The sequence below is a fragment of the Corvus hawaiiensis genome, chromosome 14 (genome assembly GCF_020740725.1).
Source record: "Corvus hawaiiensis isolate bCorHaw1 chromosome 14, bCorHaw1.pri.cur, whole genome shotgun sequence".
NCBI lineage: Eukaryota > Metazoa > Chordata > Aves > Passeriformes > Corvidae > Corvus > Corvus hawaiiensis.
The window spans coordinates 7417621-7435536 of record NC_063226.1 but is presented as its reverse complement, the minus strand read 5'-3'; the positions used below and the strand labels follow the sequence as shown (position 1 = coordinate 7435536).

Sequence of the window (17916 nt, the reverse complement as noted above, 5' to 3'; positions counted from 1 at the left end):
CCTACCACTGTTCCTGCCAGGAGAACACTTCCCTTTGAAGAGCCATTTTTCTTTCACTTCTTGTCAAGAACCAAAAATTTCCTATCAGGTTTGCACTTAACTGACTGGCTCAAGCATGTCAGAGATGGATCCTTTTTAATAACAAAATAGTGGGAGTTTTAACAGCCTCTACAAATGAAAAAGCAGAGCCAACCCGTTTTCCAATCTTTGAACTAATCATTTGCTGCTTATGGGAAGTGGTGGAGTCATCATCCCTGAAGTGTTCAAAAGATGCAGGGACATGATACCTGGGGACATAGTTCAGTGATGAACATGGAGGTGTTGCATTAATAGTTGAACTCAATGATTCTGGAAGTCTTTTCAGACCTTAATGATTCTGGGATCTGGGTTCAAATCTCCCTCACCCAAGCCAGAGCCGAGCTCCAGCACCATGCAGCACCATGGCATGGAAAAGATCCTTGGGAAGAGAGAAGAGGAGACCTGTATGCTTGTGTCTGCCACAGGAAAAAAATTTACTTCTCAACATGGGTGAAGAGGGGTGAACAACCTCTTTGCAGACAGTATCCCATATTTATATCAAAATCCATTTTCCTGTTTGAAATAAATAGCATTCTGCAAACATTCTTGTTTTTCTCCAAGGTTTTCCACTTTTCACATGAGACCCAAAGACCTTGGAAGGTCCCTTTCCCAAGGACCTTCCTGAAGGTCCCTCAGAACAGCCTCACCCCGAGCCAGGACAAAAAGGGTGAAGCACCAGGGCAGTTTGCCCACAGTTGATGGGCAGTCTACACTTCCATCTAGGGATACCCTGAGCCCTCAACAGAGGGACCTTTGGAGGCAGGGAAAGAGCTGGGGACAGCAGAAGAGCAACAATCCTCTATGACATCCCTGCATCCTCAAAAACATTTCTGGAAAACACTTGACCACAGTCACATTGCAACACTGTGGCTACCCTCCCCATGTGCTTCTCCATTACAAACACTTCACAGATTCCCTGGAACTTCAAGGCAGCTGAAAGCAGGTGAACAAAGCTGAGACAGGCTCTCAGCAGGCTCACGGAGGCTCAGTTCATGGCTGAGTGAAAAGCTGCCAGCAATCAGATGGGATGGACTCGCTCCATTGCTGACACTTCTCTTCAAACTCAGTCCAGTCACTGTGACATATACTGGAAAAGCTCTTCCTGATGTCCAGAAGCAGCAGCTCAGAGCAGGCCCCCACAGACAGACCCAGACTTTCTTTAAAGGCTCCAGACTGGGGCACAAAGCACTCCTTTGATTTCCCCTTACACACAGCAGCAGCTCTGCTACTGTGGAGCCCGAGGCTGTGCAGCAAACCTGTCTCCTCCTCCTCCTGTTAACAATTTGACAGCATTTTATGTGCTCAAGAAACCTGAAGTGTAATGAAACCACAGTGGCAAAACCTAAACTGGCAATGGAAAAAGCAGTTCCTGCCCAGGATGCCTGTGTAGGGAGTATGTTAAAAGCCATCTGGAACAAGAGCCATTAAAATCTGCGAACATGCAGCTCTCTGCTGAAGCGCCCCCAAACACCAATCCCGCCTCTGCCCAGACAAAGAGTCCATGGACGCCAGGGCTGCAGAATCTCCCCATAAATACTCTCATTTTAAGCCAGTTTAACTGGGAAAAGGTCAACACCAGTAACAGCACAACATGTGTTATCAGTTAAACAAACTTAGCAGCTATCAGTTAAACAAAGACCACTTAGACACAAGCCAAAGCAAAGATCCGCTGTATTCCAGGAACCCAGATGAATCTCTAATACCCTACTAAGCCTCTGTGTTTTATGTGCAGTCTCCATGAAGTCTGCATTGGGCATTTTTAATTGCACATGAATGAATTAACCATCATTAACCATGAATTAAACAGGCCACAACTTAAAAAAAAAAGGGTAACAATAGAAAATGCTGGAAGTGCCATCTACACCTCTGCTGTCCAGAGCCACTGCTGTGCTCCTGACTTCCCATCATCAAGCATTACCCAAATTATCATCCAATTTGTATATACAGTCGATAGTGTATTTTTCTTCACCAAAAAGATCAAATAGAGATAGCTGTTTAATGAACAGACCTTTAATAAGAACAATTGCTTTTTGCAAGGTGAACATTTTCATACCTTATCATTTAAGGGATATAAATACCATATAGGTTCTAACTGGCACACTCCCCACTTCAATAAGTGACAGTTGTAGCAAAGTTTCACTTTTGACAAAGGCTGAATCTATTCCCAACCACTGTAATTGCTCTCAGATCTTGCACAATCTGTTGTTTTCCTGAAGCCCCAGCTTTGGACAGAGCAGATTACATAAAGACCTCCATTTACAATTAAAAACCAAAACAATCCAGCCCTTGCTGCTGTGGGAAAAGGCTTGAAACTGTGACCTGTAGTGCTGGCAGACAAGAAAAGTAAATTAAGGAAAACCTCAGAGTGTATAATTTTTCAAACTTAACCAATTTTAATGCCAATCACATTGTTCTTAGGGCTTTAATCATGATTTTGTAATGCCTTGAGGTTATGGGAACTGAAAATCACATGCTTCCACTCAAGTGAGAAAGCAAAATGTTTTGCAAATTCATGTTTCCTATGAGGACACTCATGTTCCATCCTAATCTTTACTTCCCCACTACAACAAAAATATACCCAAATCTCCCAAAGACTGACTAGCTTAAGCTACAGTGCCGTAAAACTCCTGAAGATTTTTACTCCTTTTCTTTCCAGAGCATCAGTGTAACTCTACCCTGATCTGATGGAGTCCGAGCCTTTACCTTTATAGATTAACAAAGCCAACCGGTTTTAAATATGGGCATCTTACCCTTCCCCATTTCCCAGGCTGACATGCCATTTATCCCCAGACCTAACAAGCAGTATATAAGCACAAGATGCCATTTCAAACAGCCACAAACCACAAATGATTCCTCCCAGATGCAGCACTGGAAATTCAGATGTGTTTTCCCCGCGGGTTGGGCGGCACCAGAGCTGGGACCCTGAAGGGGCTGGGGCTCCCACCCTCCCCAGCACCAGGGTGTGATGGCACCCCCAGAGCCAACCATATTGCAGTGTTCACTTCCAAAGCTAGGAAAGGACAATTAGGCAGAAAAAGCTGATTTCCTTTGCTCCTGAATGAATTATTAGCTACAGTTCCTGTCCTAAAACAAAGCATTTCTGTTGGCTTAAGCAGCATAAAAGCAATGCAAACTGGACAGGAAAAAAAAGAGTTAGCAAGTGCCAGGTTTGTGTTTAGCAATGCCAGTACATTGACCCTCATACAGGAGGGCAAAAAACATAGAAGAAAAAGAGCATTACAGGAAATGCTGTTTGTTAAGTGAGCTTTGCCACCCTCACTTAACAAACAGAACATTATTTCAATTCCTCATTGTTTTTTGTGAAAGGGGACTGGGAGTCCCCACAGCTGGTTTCTCAGCACATGCATCTCAAAGTTTTTCTCTCCATCAAGAAAGTGAAGTAGACAGTAGCATCAACTAGATGGTAGAAAATAGAAGTAAAGAAGCAGAGGCTAAACTTCTTCTCATCCTTTGTGTTCCTGTGCGGGCCCACTCCCTTCATCAGTCCACTCTTCTTCCAGCCCAAGCCTGAAGTCTTAAAACCCTGTCTGCAGAGAGAATTAGGGTGGATTTATTGGAATCACCTCCTCTGGACACTTGTAAAGCAATCTGAGAGTACCTAATGGATTTAGGATTTAGCTAAATTGGTGAAACACAATAAAGAGATTAAGAACACAGTCAATCACAAGCAATTGAATTAGCACATCCTTTAAAAGCTACGGCTATCAGCAAGGTCCACGAGTAACTACCAAGCAGGGAAAAAGTGGAGCAGAAATGCAGGGCAGAGAATGAGGTTTCCTCCAGCAGATTGTGGGGAAAGTCACTAAGGAGCTGCACACAGCAGCCAGCATTGCAGGGACACAAAGCTCTCCATTTCTAACATAGGAAAACCCTGGCATGAGGAAGCAGTTGGTCCAAGCTTATCTGTAGAAATGAAAGCTCACAATACTACTGGCCATTTAACTTTGAAAAATGTATTCAAAGAGAATGAACAAGTTTAAAATACCACACTGCTGGATGCAGACCCATTCCCACAGGTGACCCTCTACATGGATATGTGGATACAAAAATACAGCTAGCAGGAATTTCTCTTGTTTCTTTCCAGTCCCGAGAGATACTCTTCTCTCTCACAGAAGATAGTAGCAGAGTTCTATAAACTATGAACACCTGCAACCTTGCAGAGCTTTGTTTACGGTACAGTAGAAAAATATTTTGACAATGGATGTTTTAGGATTTTAGCCAATCACCCCCAAGGGGTGGCTGATCCTTTGACCAATTAGACTATGAAGAAAAAAGTCTATAAAAGAGTTTGTAAAATAATTAAATCAATCAATCTTGCTGCACAATTTGCCTGTTGGATCTCTCCTCTCCTCCCTACCACTGCGGGATACTGTAATATTTGGTGACCCCGATGTTATCTGTGTCCTGCACGCTGTGAGCCAAGCCAAATTTCTTTAGAGGTATGCTGTTCCCTTCCCCCCCACCCCGGACCAGGATGTCTGAAGGGACTGAAAGAATGGCAAACAGTGGCTTAAAAACCGACGCTGTGCTATCAGTCTGGAAAGGTATTATCAGTTCAATGTATGCCTCCATCTCTGAGGACTCACTCTGTGCATTGTTAGACTGGGGTGATTTGCATGGTTTCTCCCTGAACGCAGATACTGCCCCGGATTTTGGGCTGTGGCAGGAACTAGGCTGTGCTATCTGGTGCAAGCTCCCATCTGGGGATCCGTCAGTGCTAGAATTACTACGCACATGGCAGTCCTTGTTTAATCTGCTGCTAGACGTTGACTGTAGCAGTAAAGCTGGCTTGTCCGTTTCAGAGGCATGTGAGGGAGAGATATCCGAACTCCCCCTCCCCGGCTCCATGGGCAATTAGACTATGAAGAAAAAGTCTATAAAATAGTTCGTAAAATAATTAAATAAATCAATCTTGCTGTACAATTCCCACCTGTTGGATCTCTGCTCTCCTCCCTACCACTGCGGGATACCATAATACGGATACCTTCAGGATCCAGCCAGGATCTCATAGGATCATTGCACAGCCTCATCTGACCTCACTACATCTCACCAAATGGTGTCACAAAAAAACACTACGTGAGGCTGTGTCCAAGAGTTTAATGTGCTCTGAATGTGCAAGGTCTTTTTGGAGCCTGGCAAGGCACATTTTTACTTAGATTTTACTGCACATTTCCATGTGTTTCCCTGAGTCCTATTCCCCTTCATCTCCACTCCAGCACACTCCACTGGGGGATGCAGGGGAGCAGATTACATACCAGCCTCTCTCCCTGCTGGCACTTCTCCTCCGGCTGGGCTGAGACATGGTACAGTGAGGTCTTTGGGTAGCAGAAATTGAATCAGCTCTGAGAAGTTACAGCAGCAACTCCATTAGCTCTTAAATGGCTTGGCACCACCTTGCACTGGCTGCAGCATCTTCCAGCCTAATTCCCAAGAAAAGGCTCATGAACAGATTTATAATATAAGGTTTTTTTGCAGTCCAGAAGAAAACATGAACCATATTATGATTTCATGTTAACAGAGACTCCACACAGGAGCAGAGCCAGTCTCTTCTTACCATCCTATCAATCACATTCCTTCCTGCAAGATTTGTTTCCAAGCAAACAGAAACACTGATAACCTTCCTGCTAATGCCCTGAAACTGCACATCTTCAGTTCAAACAAGTCCTACACTATTTCTTAGTCCTCACCAACATACCTTCATTTTAGAAGAAGCCATCCATATTCCTCAGTCTCAGAATAATTCTTCTTCAAAGAAGTTGCAATAAAAGGTTTCCCCAAGCTCCAGTACCATGTGAGAACACAAGTATTCAAATATTTTGGCTGTTGGAATTATATAATGATAGCCTAGCTTATTGCTTCATCTTGTATCAAACTTAGTGAGGCTTCCAGGCATTTACACTGCCAGCAGAACTTCCCTTACTGTAGAATCTTTTTTATTGACAATTCAATCATGTCAGGTTTGGAACAGCAGACGCACTGATTTGATCAGCTATCATTGGATTTACAATATATAAATGACAGCATCATATCTGCCCCACGTCACAAGCAGCTGCCTTTTATCGATTTAGATTCTACTAGCAAGGAAGAAAAATTGCAGCACAATGTAGTGGTATAGTCTCAGATCAATACCAATTTTTTTCTTAATGACACGAAGGCCAAGATAAGGACAGCGTAAGTCAAAGCCAGACAGATCAAATTGGCCCGATACCCCTTTCAATTACTGAGGAACATATGCAGGGATATGTAACATTAAAGCTGAGGGGAACATTATCAAAACGCTTTAAAATTACAACAGGCATACAAGGTTGCCTAACATCCCCACAGACCCTGGGAATCATGATGGATAACCCTGGGCTGCCCAGCTCCATCAGCCCAACGTGCTGCCTTGCCAGCCCCTTGAAGCCTGAAGGTTGAGGCTTCCCTGGAGAACGTGAAAGACCAACTCTGGCTCCCCAAGGAAAGGGACTCTGCTTTGGTACTAAAAGTCAGTCGTAGTTCCTGGTATCTGCTCCATGGCCACAGCTTTGGCAGTGCCCAGAGCACCAGCGTACTGGCATGGGGGCCCTGGTGTGCTGGGTACCACTAACACATTACCAAAGAATGGGGCAAAAAAAGCAGCAAATGGCATTTGTGTATCCCTCCTGTCTCCTCTCCTTGGTTTAGCCCCTCTCCTCAGTTTAGCCCCTCTCCTCGGTTTAGCCCCTCTGCTCTGGATAGCCCAGAGCCAGCAGTGATGGTCCACAGTGCCACCTCCCCACCCCTCAGCAAGTGGTGCCCCTATCCCCTGGCATCACTCCTAGGTGACCAAGGAGGAGGTAGTCCAGATTTAGATCCTGTCCCACACTTTGTACCAGCCAGCCTGATCCCACAACCCCTACTGGGCCACAGCCTGGTAGCAGGAGGACCCCACCTGAGGATGTGCTCCTCTTCCCAGCACCCTGCACAGCCCAGGCAGGCTCCACATGGTCCAGGCACACTTCCAGCCACTGCATAGAGCACCAGCACAGGCTTCAGGATTAGCACTCTTTGAGATAATGCGTCCCTCTGAGTCCAACTCATCAGTAATAGAAAAGTCCTAATTATTCCACTAGTGCCAGTATTTCATAAATCCAGTTGTTGCTTAATGAGAAGTTATGAGCAAACCCTTTCTTCATTAACTCTTCTGCAAGACACAGAAACAGAAACTTCCCAACCTAAACCCTCCACGCTCAGGCAGCTTAAATTCCCATTTTTAATTGGCAGCTGGAAAGCAGCACTGTCATGATTTATACCTCTTCTGTACTCCAAGTTTTGATAATTACAAGTTCTGCATGGCTTGTGATTAAGCTATTTGCATTGTATGAATTACAAACCCAAACACATTTGCAAATGAAAATTCATGCGCTGGCTCAAATACAGGCAATGTGACAGTGAAATGTCAAAGTAAAACCAGCCCAAGGCTGTGGCTGAAACAACAGTGCCCAGGATCAGCCCTGAAAATGAGTTTGAGAGATTAAAAAAAGGGAAGAAAAAAATAAGGGTGAGAAAAAAGGCAGTTAAAAATTTTTTTCCTCCTCCACTTCTTTTCTGGAGGCAGAAAAGGGCAGAAGCGCTTAGATAATTATTAATTTATATGACCTTGCTGTGTGTGCATTCCTCAGCTCTTTAAAATGCATTTAGAGCAGCTGGTGTAAAAAGCCAAGAGTGTGCACAATTGTGTGCAAGGTGACACAAATTTAAAAGGTAAGTGGGAGGAAATCAAATGGTTCCTTCTGATTATTCCTGCAAAATTAAATGCCCCTCACCTAAGTGCTGTGGTCTTTTGCCTGCAATGACCTGACACACAGTGCTGACCACTGCAGGAAGGCAGGACCAGCTCCTGGCCACAAAGGTGACCAGCCCTGGGGCAGCCAGGTGACATGGCCAGGATCCCCAGAGAGGGATAGGGACCACTTACTGCACCAATGCATCAGAGTCCCCTCAGACACAAAAGGACCTGGTGCTCCCACTACACGATATTCCCACCCAAGCACATGTGCAACAGGTCAATCCCAGCACCACAGCTCAGCGTGGTGATCACTGTTCTGCTCCTTGTGCTGTTTCACATGTCACAGTCTGCAACACCGAGACTTCCAAGGACAAACAGGAAACAGGGCTCAGGAGGCACCAACAGCCTTCCCCAAAACCCCAGAAACAGGTCCCTAAGTTCTTGTGGCAGGTGTACCTAAGCCAGTCATGTAATGACCGACTGTATTTGAGATCATGAATCTGTATTCATGTGTTTACAGAGCTTTAATTGGTTTACCTGGTCTATAAAATAAGGCTCATTTGAATATATAATTTGTCTCAATTTTATAAACCTCCATGACTATTTCCTACCTTGAGTAGATGTGACCCAGCCTCAGCACTCACCATCTGCCCACCTGGAGACTACAGACCCCCATTTCCAACTTCTTTTTCAGAGAATAATTTCACATTTGGGTTAACTCTGGAAGTTTTTTCCTCCCCTGCATTTCAAGATCATTACAATCCATCCTACAAATCAGTCTGTCCTTTTAGTGCAATTATTCTGAAAAAAATCTTATGTAGCTGTGAAACTTTTCACTTAACAGTGGCCACACTCCAAAAGCAACTGGAAAAATGTTACTTCCACTCTGAAAAACAAACATTGATTTTTAATTGCCTAAAAGGATGAGACAATTTCCAATTCTGCTGGGAGATTACTTCTTTGGAATAAATATTTATTGATACCTACATCTCACCTACTTAGTCATTTACTGTCTTAAAAATATGCACATTTTAAAATGGGTTTACTTTTTCCACCATCATAAAAAATGCAGGTTGTATTTCTCATTCATGAGGTTTCATTTTTAATCTGCCATCTCAGACAGGTTCAGGCTGCATTTGTGGCGAGGACAGGCATAAGAAAAATACAACTTTGCTTTTAGAAGAAAGACTGAAAAAAGCTGAAATAAACTCTCAATCTCTCCATTGTGTTTGCCCCAGAGAATCCCACAAGTCCTTGAGGCAGCAGATGCAATTTGATGTTCATACCGGGTCCTTGAGTTAGACTGTTTCCAGAGCACGTTAACTTGACATTTAGAGATACCGGTTTTTAAAGCTGTTTGAATATTAACTTTCTGAATATTTCTAGTCTTCAGGGCAGTAAGAGGAGCAAGGGTGGTAATTAATTTCTCCCCCATCAGAGAGAAAAAAAAAAAAAAGTCAGCCTCAAATAAAAGCTTTCCTTGGCAAATGGCAAAATATATCCCACAAACACAGCAGCAGAGACACAGAGCAAGTGCCACCGCTGTGCCAGCTCCATCAAATGGCCTGGATGGAGCCTGCTCCAGGTTTTTCGAGTACACCTTTCATGCAGAGCACACTGGCTTAGGTTCCACTGCTTGCAAATTCAATGCACCTTGTTGTTAAATCTCTGCTAAGCGGCACAAGAACCAGCAACACAGGCTATCTCAGCAGGAGCTCTGGTATTATCTGCCTGGACAAGGAAGGAGCCCAGCCCAGCACCATGGAAGGGTTTAGTGACATGCTTGAGCCCACTATTTTTAAAGGATTTGTCCAGCTTCTGAAACTGCTGTCCCCCAACACCAAGAAAACAAGTTATGTCCCATTTACTGCACTCAAGAGAGCAGTCAAGCATCTGCTGTGCCAGCTGAGGACAAAATTATGCCACCCATGGAAGGCTGAGGGAGAATTCACTCATGCACAGAGCAGTTAATTCCCACAGGACTGCACTGCAGGAAGGGCTAATGGTTTATTAAAAGCTTTCACATGATTTCTGGATTCTTGCTTTCCTCCCCAGGCACCCCATACCAAAGTATTACAGGTTAAAGTTACAGCTAAAAGAATTTATTAACTAATAAAACAGCATTAAAACAACTAATAGCATATTGCAAGAGTCCTGGCTGCCTGATGATAATATAAAAATCCTTTGGTGTGGAAGGCACAAAGTGCAAGTTGGGACAGTTGCCTAGGGCTCAGTCAAGTCTCGGATACATCCTCCATATGTCTGCCAGGACTTCAGCCCATTAAACTCAGAGCTTAGTTCCCAACCTAGGCAGCACCACGTCCATCACAGGGCATCTGTGACTGCCAACATCAGTGAAGGGGAGGCCAGAAGTCATCCTTACTGACTCATGCAGGACAATCTGCTTGATAGTGCCCAGTTGCATCCTTATCCTCTCCACAACCTGCTTCCCCCTTGCTGGTAATGTCCACCTGGCCCAAGATCACCCACCTTTCTGCCCATCCCTACCATGTGCTGTTTCTGTACCTCTCTCAAGGGCTCAATTCAGAAGAAGTCAGTCTTTTTATGCTCTGGTAAAAAAAAAAAAAAAGGAGGAAAAGAAGACTGGCTCCTTTGTTGATACAGGTCTCAGGCATCACTCATCCAGTTGGCTTTGACTGCTTCATTGTCAGGATTTTCTAAACAGGATGGTGACCCAACACTACAGGTGGCAACGGCAGATCTATTGCATTGAAAAATAAATGTTTTTGCAGTCTTGCAGGAGAGATGCCAGGGTGATTTTATCCAAGAATGCCCACGGCTAATAAGCTGCTAAGAGAAATGCTGTAAACCTGCCTTGGTAAGAATCTCACAAGAAGTTCATGGATCAAAGGGATCCTCAGCGTTGTTGTACAAAGTGGTCTTTTAATACCCTTCTGGCTGCAAAAGGGACCTTCAAGCAGATAAGCCAATGCCTCACATCCAGCACTTAACTGCTGTGGGGATGTATCAGCCATCCCAGCTCCAGAGGCTGTGTCCAAAACCCTCCATCCTGCAGCTGGTAAGAGCAACAGAAATGGGGCACAACATCAGAGCAGCACCCACAAGGGGCTGAACAGAGTAAGGTAAAGCAGCAGGCCAACAATTATCAGCCAGTTATTGCTAACACTGGGACAATATTTTTGGTTTTTTAAAATTTTAATTTCTGAACTGTTGTGCTGTGGAGCACAACTGTCCCTCCGCAGTACCCGTGTTCTGTCCCCTGGGACACCTTCAGGTTAGCAAAGGACCAGAACAAGAACTACCAAGGTGCCTTCAACAAAGAGGTGAGGAGGAGAGAAGAGCAAGACAGCAATGGGTGGGCACAAGGCAGAGGAGAGCAAGGGGAAGGACCAGCAGCAGGAACTCTTGTTACCTGTGATTGCAACTGATAATTGTTTCCTCTGGTTTGAGAATGAGCTGTACCAGAAACTTTTATATGATGGACTAATTTCTGCTTTGTAGTCCCGACTGACAACTGAGCCCAAAAAGCCTAACACAGCAACAGGCACACACTCTGCTGAGCCCATCCAGCTGCGCCTGGGGAGAAGGAAATTTCCTCCCTTTGCAGAACAAGGTATGAGCAGCCTTCACTCCTGTCTGCACACACCACTCTGCTCACAGCTAGTTTAATAGCACAGTTCCTAATTCAGGCATATGCATAAAGAGTGAAACAGATCCTGTGTGCAGAAGAGTGGTATTTACTGATGGAGATCATTTTTGCAGCTGATGGACTAGAAAGAACTGTCCCCACTGTGTGCTCTAATTCTGTACTACTCAGAGAGCAGGCATTTTCCTGCTTTTCCTATATTTCCTCTAAATCCAAAACAGATGGGTTTGTTGGACAGTTAGTCAGCCGAATCTGCCACATTAAAAGCAACAGGAATTTCAATCCAACCCAACAATCCACCTTGTCCTTTAAAAGGTTTCTTTCAACAGACCCACAGGATCCACCCCTAATACTGACAGGCAAGCAAGGCAAGACTGAAGAGCTGTCCCAGACATCCATGGGGAAGAGTTATTTAGAAAGACAACATGCCTTCTTCACTTAAAAAAAAAATAATGCACAAAACAGCAGTAAGCTCATTCAGTCCAATAAACCCCATGTGCTGAGTTTCATCAGTACCTATGAGTTCCCACAGACAGATCCTCTCCAAGGTATTCCCACACTTCAGATTTGTTTTGCTTTAGGAAACAAGTGATTTAGGGCTAAAGCAGACATTTGGCTGCTAGCATTACTTCTGTGTTCTCCATTATCAGATTCAGACACTTTTTTTTCTCACTGAGCTAAATGACAAACAGAGTATCTGTGATTGCCAATACCCCATCAAGTGGTACCAACACCCAGCACCACCCTCCAAAGGAATATGCTAATACCTGTCATTCAGCTGAGAAGGAAAAGGATCTAAAATGTAATCACAGGAAGAACAACCCTGACTCTTTACAGGGGGGCTGAAGCTGATGACTGACAAACAGCCGGCTACAGAAACACGTCAAACTTATCAAGACAAAATGTGTAATTGCACACACATGATGCCACATATGGGGCATTCCAGCATAGCAAGCCATCTGCAGGAAGGGAATGATTTAAAGTCACCCAGAAAAAGAAAAAAGAAAAGGGAGTGGGGGGGAGGGATTTTATCATTTCTTCTCTCTCATTTTAATCTATAGCATCAATTTTTACCAACAGTTCCAAGAGGGATGACATGCTCTGGTTTGAAAAGCTTTAAGGCTTTCTTCCTCTGATCTTACTGAAATGAGGGGTTTGTTTTTTTAAAGGGGGAACTGTGATTTTGGACCAACACAGTCCCATAGCCACTGAGCAGCATAGGGCACAAGACAGAAGATGCAAAGCAAAGTATAAGCAACTTTGAGACAAATATTCTATTTTAAGCTCATGATTAGTGGGGCAAGTTCTCCCTTCTCAGTAGTTATTATTAAAGCAGGTCCCATACATATAATCCTGTAATACGAAAAATAAAGGGAGGAAGAGGATGCTGCTGATTTAGCTGGCATCTGGCTTCGTCTTGGTTCAGTGTGCTGCCTGGTCTGTGAATAGTTGCAGCCCAAATTACAGGCTACATTCTGCTCTCTTATACCAGCTACATGGACATCAGCATAAAGGGTATTTTGGGTACAAAACCATGCAAAGTTTGATGCAAGTTTCCCAAGAATCCCACTTCAAAGTAACTTTCCCTTCTTACTCTTTCTGCTCTGACCAATCTCAATGCTCCAGAGAGATCCAATTCCATTTCATACCCGCTAGTCAAAAAAAAAATTTCAAACAGACTTCAGCTAAACCTCTGTAATTGAGCGGCCTGCTCAGGAAGCACGACTTCATCAGCAGAAGCAGCAGAACAGAAAGCAAGTGCTGCAGTCCCTATTAAAATTAGAAATGGCCATCCAGAGAGAAAATGCTGCCCAAGACTGCCGATTCCTTTCCCCACCACCACCAGCCCTACTGACCCTGGCAGGCTGTGCCATTGGGATTTTCCTACTAACTTTTTTTATGTGATACCTCAGTCAAAATGTAACTACAGCAAGTCCATCCAACCTGTGAAGTGCAAACATCTGTCAAAGTGACAGCAGAAGCAGCACAATCCTCTTCAGCCTGGATAAACCGAGTTAAAAGCACGTGCTTCCTGGACACTGCTGGCTCTGCTGTGCCAGCACTGAGCCAGAGCTCCCACAGAGAGAGGCTGGAGCCAGATGGCAGGAAGATAGGGCTGCAATGTTCCCAGGAGCTGTCAGAGCGCTTGGAAGGGCAAAAGGTGACACATATCTTGCCACCCCTCCACTCTCCAAGTGCCATCACATCCCATGCACACAAGGAAGTTTGGCAGCAGGCTCAGGAAGCTGTGAGGGAGAGGCAGGGGAGAGTCTGGGGTCCTTCTCAGAGCAGAGCCCCCCACCAGTACACCTGGTGCCTCTTTGCCAGCAGCACACACAGTAGATGCTCCTTGAGGCAGGTTAAAACCTCGCTCAGTGGTGATAATATCAAGGGAAATGGAGCAGCAGGAAAAGCAGCGCAGAGGAGAGCCAGGCTTGGGACAGACAGGCATGTTGCTCTGCAGTAGAGGGTTTATGGTCATCAAAACCTGTGCTCACTCTGTGCCCACCCAAAGCAATAAAAAGAAAAGTAATTAGGCTAAAAATCAAGGGCATTTAATAAAAACAAGGCAGACTCATTTGATTTGTCTCCTGACATCTTAGAGTCTAAGGCAAGACCAGGCTGGGTTTTCAAGCCTCTCCCTGCAGTTACACAGGCTAAGCTTTGTTTGGGGGGAAAAAAAAGTTAAAAAACCAAACTCTCTTCCTTGGTTAATTGTATAAAATTGGGAACAGCAAACTTTCCTTTAACAGCATACCAAATATTTTAAGAAAGCTATCACTCCTGTTAACCAATAAGCTCTCAAGTGTCCAAATGGAATTAAACAATCTTTTTAACAGCTAAATTTACAATAGTGCCTAACTTCATGAATGGTTCACTAATTTCAGAAAAAATGCTCAAATTTCTGTGCAACTGCAGGCTGGAAAAAACTTCCACACTGTTAGAAGGCCATTTGGGACTTGGTATGCAATCTGCATTTTAAGGCACAGGAATGACAAGCTTTGCTAAACCCTGACCTTGACAGCTGTTGTGTGTTCAGAAGGGCTTCTATCTCAAATGTCATTTAATGCTCTGTAATTATCACAGCATTCAACAGCACCCAACTAGTTGCTGTGTTTATTTGCAGCCTTTATGTTAGAGAACATAAATTTCTGGGGTCTTAATCCTTCAATATGGATAAAGAACAACCACACCTTCATCTACCTGCAAACCAAGATGAAAGAAGAGGGGATAGAAATACCAGCAACCGAACTCTCAGACCACCAAGAAGAGGCATTAGATTATTAACAGAATTTCATTCATATACTGGTCTACATCCCTTAACTTAAAGCTTTTCTTTGCATTGCAGAAAATTATAATGAAAACTCATAACCGTGTGTAGCCAACTCACTGGCACACCAAACTGCCACTGACACACTGTCTCGGTTTTGAAAGACAGGTGTCTGCTAAGGAAGGCAGAAGCCCCCCTTGAAGTGGCAGATATAATCCCTTTTCCCTCTAAGTTATTATATTTTGAAATCAAGGGCCTTTAGGCAAAGATGTGGGAAATAGGAATAACAGTTCTTTACTATATATATATATATATATATATATATATGTATATAACCAGTCAAACAAAACAACAACAACTATGGCAGTAACAGCAATCACAAACCCAGTCCCAGCCTTCTCGGCTGTCGGGCCCTTTCCCCTCGGGTGCAGTTCCGCTCGCAGCCGGCAGGGGCGCTGGCGGCTCCCGGTGAGCAGGGGAGGTGCGATGGTTCCCCCGCGGCTGCAGGGGGCACTCCGGAGCGAGCTCGGGGAGCACGCGGCACCGGTGCCCTGGGATCCCGGGAAGGGATGGAACAAAGGCTTCACAAACCCCTGGGCAGCTGATCCCGGACTCTCAGGAACAGGAGGCTGGAACGGCAGGCTAGAGCGGCAGGGATGAGCACAAATCCCGGGTGGCAGACGAGATGCATCCAGATGGGAAAACCCCACGGAGGCCCAGGCAGGCAGGGCGAGCAGGGCTACAGCGTAGCGAAAGCTCGAAGCAGCAGCGGGGCAGGGCAGCCACAGCCCGGCCTCCAGCAGGGCAGGGAAAGCGGCTTTTGGGGTCCCGGCGTTGTTTCCAGCAGGAAGAAAGAACGGCCGAAAGAAAGAAGCAGCAGCTCCTTTCTCTGCAGCTCCTCTCTCCTGACGCTCAGAGCGAACTGACCCCACACCCAGGTGTAGACAAAGGAGTAGCCAGGCCCGCCCCACCCCCCCTTTTTGTCTTTCTTAAGTACAGCTATTTGTCCCCTAGCAACATGCATATGGGAGAAAATTCCTTTAACAGGAAAAAAACTAAAACTAAACTAAAACCCCAACATTATCCACCCTGAATTTTTTCCCATACTAACATGTTACATGAAACTTAACTTTTTTAACCATATAAATCCATGCATCACCCAAATTATATACAAATATACATGCTGATACTGATACAAGTACAGAGCCATGGGTAGTTCACCCTAAAACAAGGTCCCCTTGAGGTAAGCATCGGGTCTCTCCATCCTTTTGCATCACCCACCAGGTGCAACCTGGTCCCTGAGCAAAAACGACCCCACGGATGGGTTTGTCTTTGCTCAAGGCAGACTCTACCCAAACAGTTTTTCCAAGCATACCTCTCATGTGCACCACTGGAACCTTATCTCCATCTGTTGTTCGTAGGGGTTCGGATTGGGCAGGGCCTGCTCGGCTGGTGGAGCCTCGAGTGTTAATGAACCAGGTGGCTCTTGCTAAATGCATCTCCCAGTTTTTGAAAGTCCCCCCACCCAGTGCCTTCAAGGTGGTTTTAAGCAGTCCATTACACCGCTCAACCTTCCCAGCTGCTGGTGCATGGTAAGGGATGTGGTACAGCCACTCAATGCCATGTTCTCTAGCCCAGGTGTTTATAAGGCTGTTCTTGAAATGAGTCCCATTGTCAGACTCGATTCTCTCAGGGGTGCCATGCCTCCAAAGGACTTGCTTTTCTAGGCCCAGGATGGTGTTCCGGGCAGTAGCATGAGGCACAGGGTAGGTCTCCAGCCATCCAGTGGTGGCTTCTACCACTGTGAGCACATAGCGCTTGCCTTGGCGGGTTTGAGGCAGTGTGATGTAATCAATCTGCCAGGCCTCCCCATACTTGTATTTGGACCATCGCCCACCATACCACAGGGGCTTCACCCGCTTGGCCTGCTTGATCGCAGCGCATGTCTCACAATCATGGATCACCTGGGAGATACTGTCCATGGTTAGATCCACCCCTCGGTCTCGTGCCCACTTATAGGTGGCATCTCTGCCCTGATGACCTGAGGCATCATGGGCCCATCGAGCTAGGAACAGTTCTCCTTTATGTTGCCAATCCAAGTCTATCTGGGACACCTCTATTTACACAGCCTGATCTACCTGTTTGTTGTTACGATGTTCTTCATTAGCCCGGCTCTTGGGGATGTGAGCATCTACATGACGGACCTTCACGGATAGCTTCTCTACCTGAGTGGCAATGTCTTTCAACTCCTCAGCAGCCCAGATTGGTTTTCCTCTGCGCTGCCAGTTTGCGTTCTTCCACCTTTCCAGCCAACCCCACAGAGCACTGGCTACCATCCATGAATCAGTGTAGAGGTAGAGCTTTGGCCACTTCTCTCTTTCAGCTATGTCCAGAGCTAATTGGACAGCTTTGAGCTCAGCAAATTGGCTCGATCCACCTTCTCCTTCAGTGGCCTGTGCAACTTGTCGTGTGGGGCTCCATACAGCGGCTTTCCATTTCCGGCTAGTGCCTACAATTCGGCAGGAACCATCAGTGAAGAGGGCATATTGTCTTTCACTCTCTGGTAGCTCGTTATATGGTGGGGCTTCTTCGGCACGAGTCACCTGCTCCTCTTCTTCTTCAGAAGATAACCCAAAAGTCTCACCTTCCGGCCAGTTTGTAATTATTTCCAAGATCCCAGGGCGACTTGGGTTTCCAATTCGGGTGCGCTGCGTGATGAGGGCGATCCATTTGCTCCAAGTAGCATCGGTGGCGTGATGCGTGGAGGGAACCTTTCCTTTGAACATCCACCCCAGCACCGGTAGTCGGGGTGCCAGGAGGAGTTGTGCCTCTGTGCCGATTACTTCTGAGGCAGCCTGGACTCCTTCATAAGCTGCCAAGATTTCCTTCTCTGTGGGAGTGTAGTTGGCTTCAGATCCTCTGTAGCTTCGGCTCCAGAATCCCAGTGGTCGGCCCCGAGTCTCACCAGGCACCTTCTGCCAGAGGCTCCAGGACAGACCATTGTTCCCGGCTGCAGAGTAGAGCACGTTCTTCACCTCTGGTCCTGTCCTGACTGGGCCAAGGGCTATGGCGTGAGCAATTTCCTGTTTGATCTGGGCGAAGGCTTGCTGCTGTTCAGGGCCCCAGTGGAAATCATTCTTCTTGCGGGTAACCAGGTAGAGAGGACTCACG

At 45.6% G+C, this 17916-nt stretch overlaps 1 protein-coding gene across 5 annotated transcripts in view; it reads right to left on the bottom strand.

Annotated features, from left to right (window-relative positions):
• GPC4 (glypican 4) overlaps positions 1 to 17916 on the bottom strand; it is a 242327-nt gene that overhangs the window by 179609 nt on the left and 44802 nt on the right. The window contains exon 3 of one of the 5 annotated variants that reach the window (XM_048318492.1): positions 3547 to 3626. The exons of the other annotated variants lie outside the window; for them this stretch is intronic. Within the exon in view, the coding sequence (XP_048174449.1) occupies positions 3547 to 3626 (80 nt within the window). The remainder of the gene's footprint in view (positions 1 to 3546; positions 3627 to 17916) is intronic. 5 annotated transcript variants of the gene reach the window in all.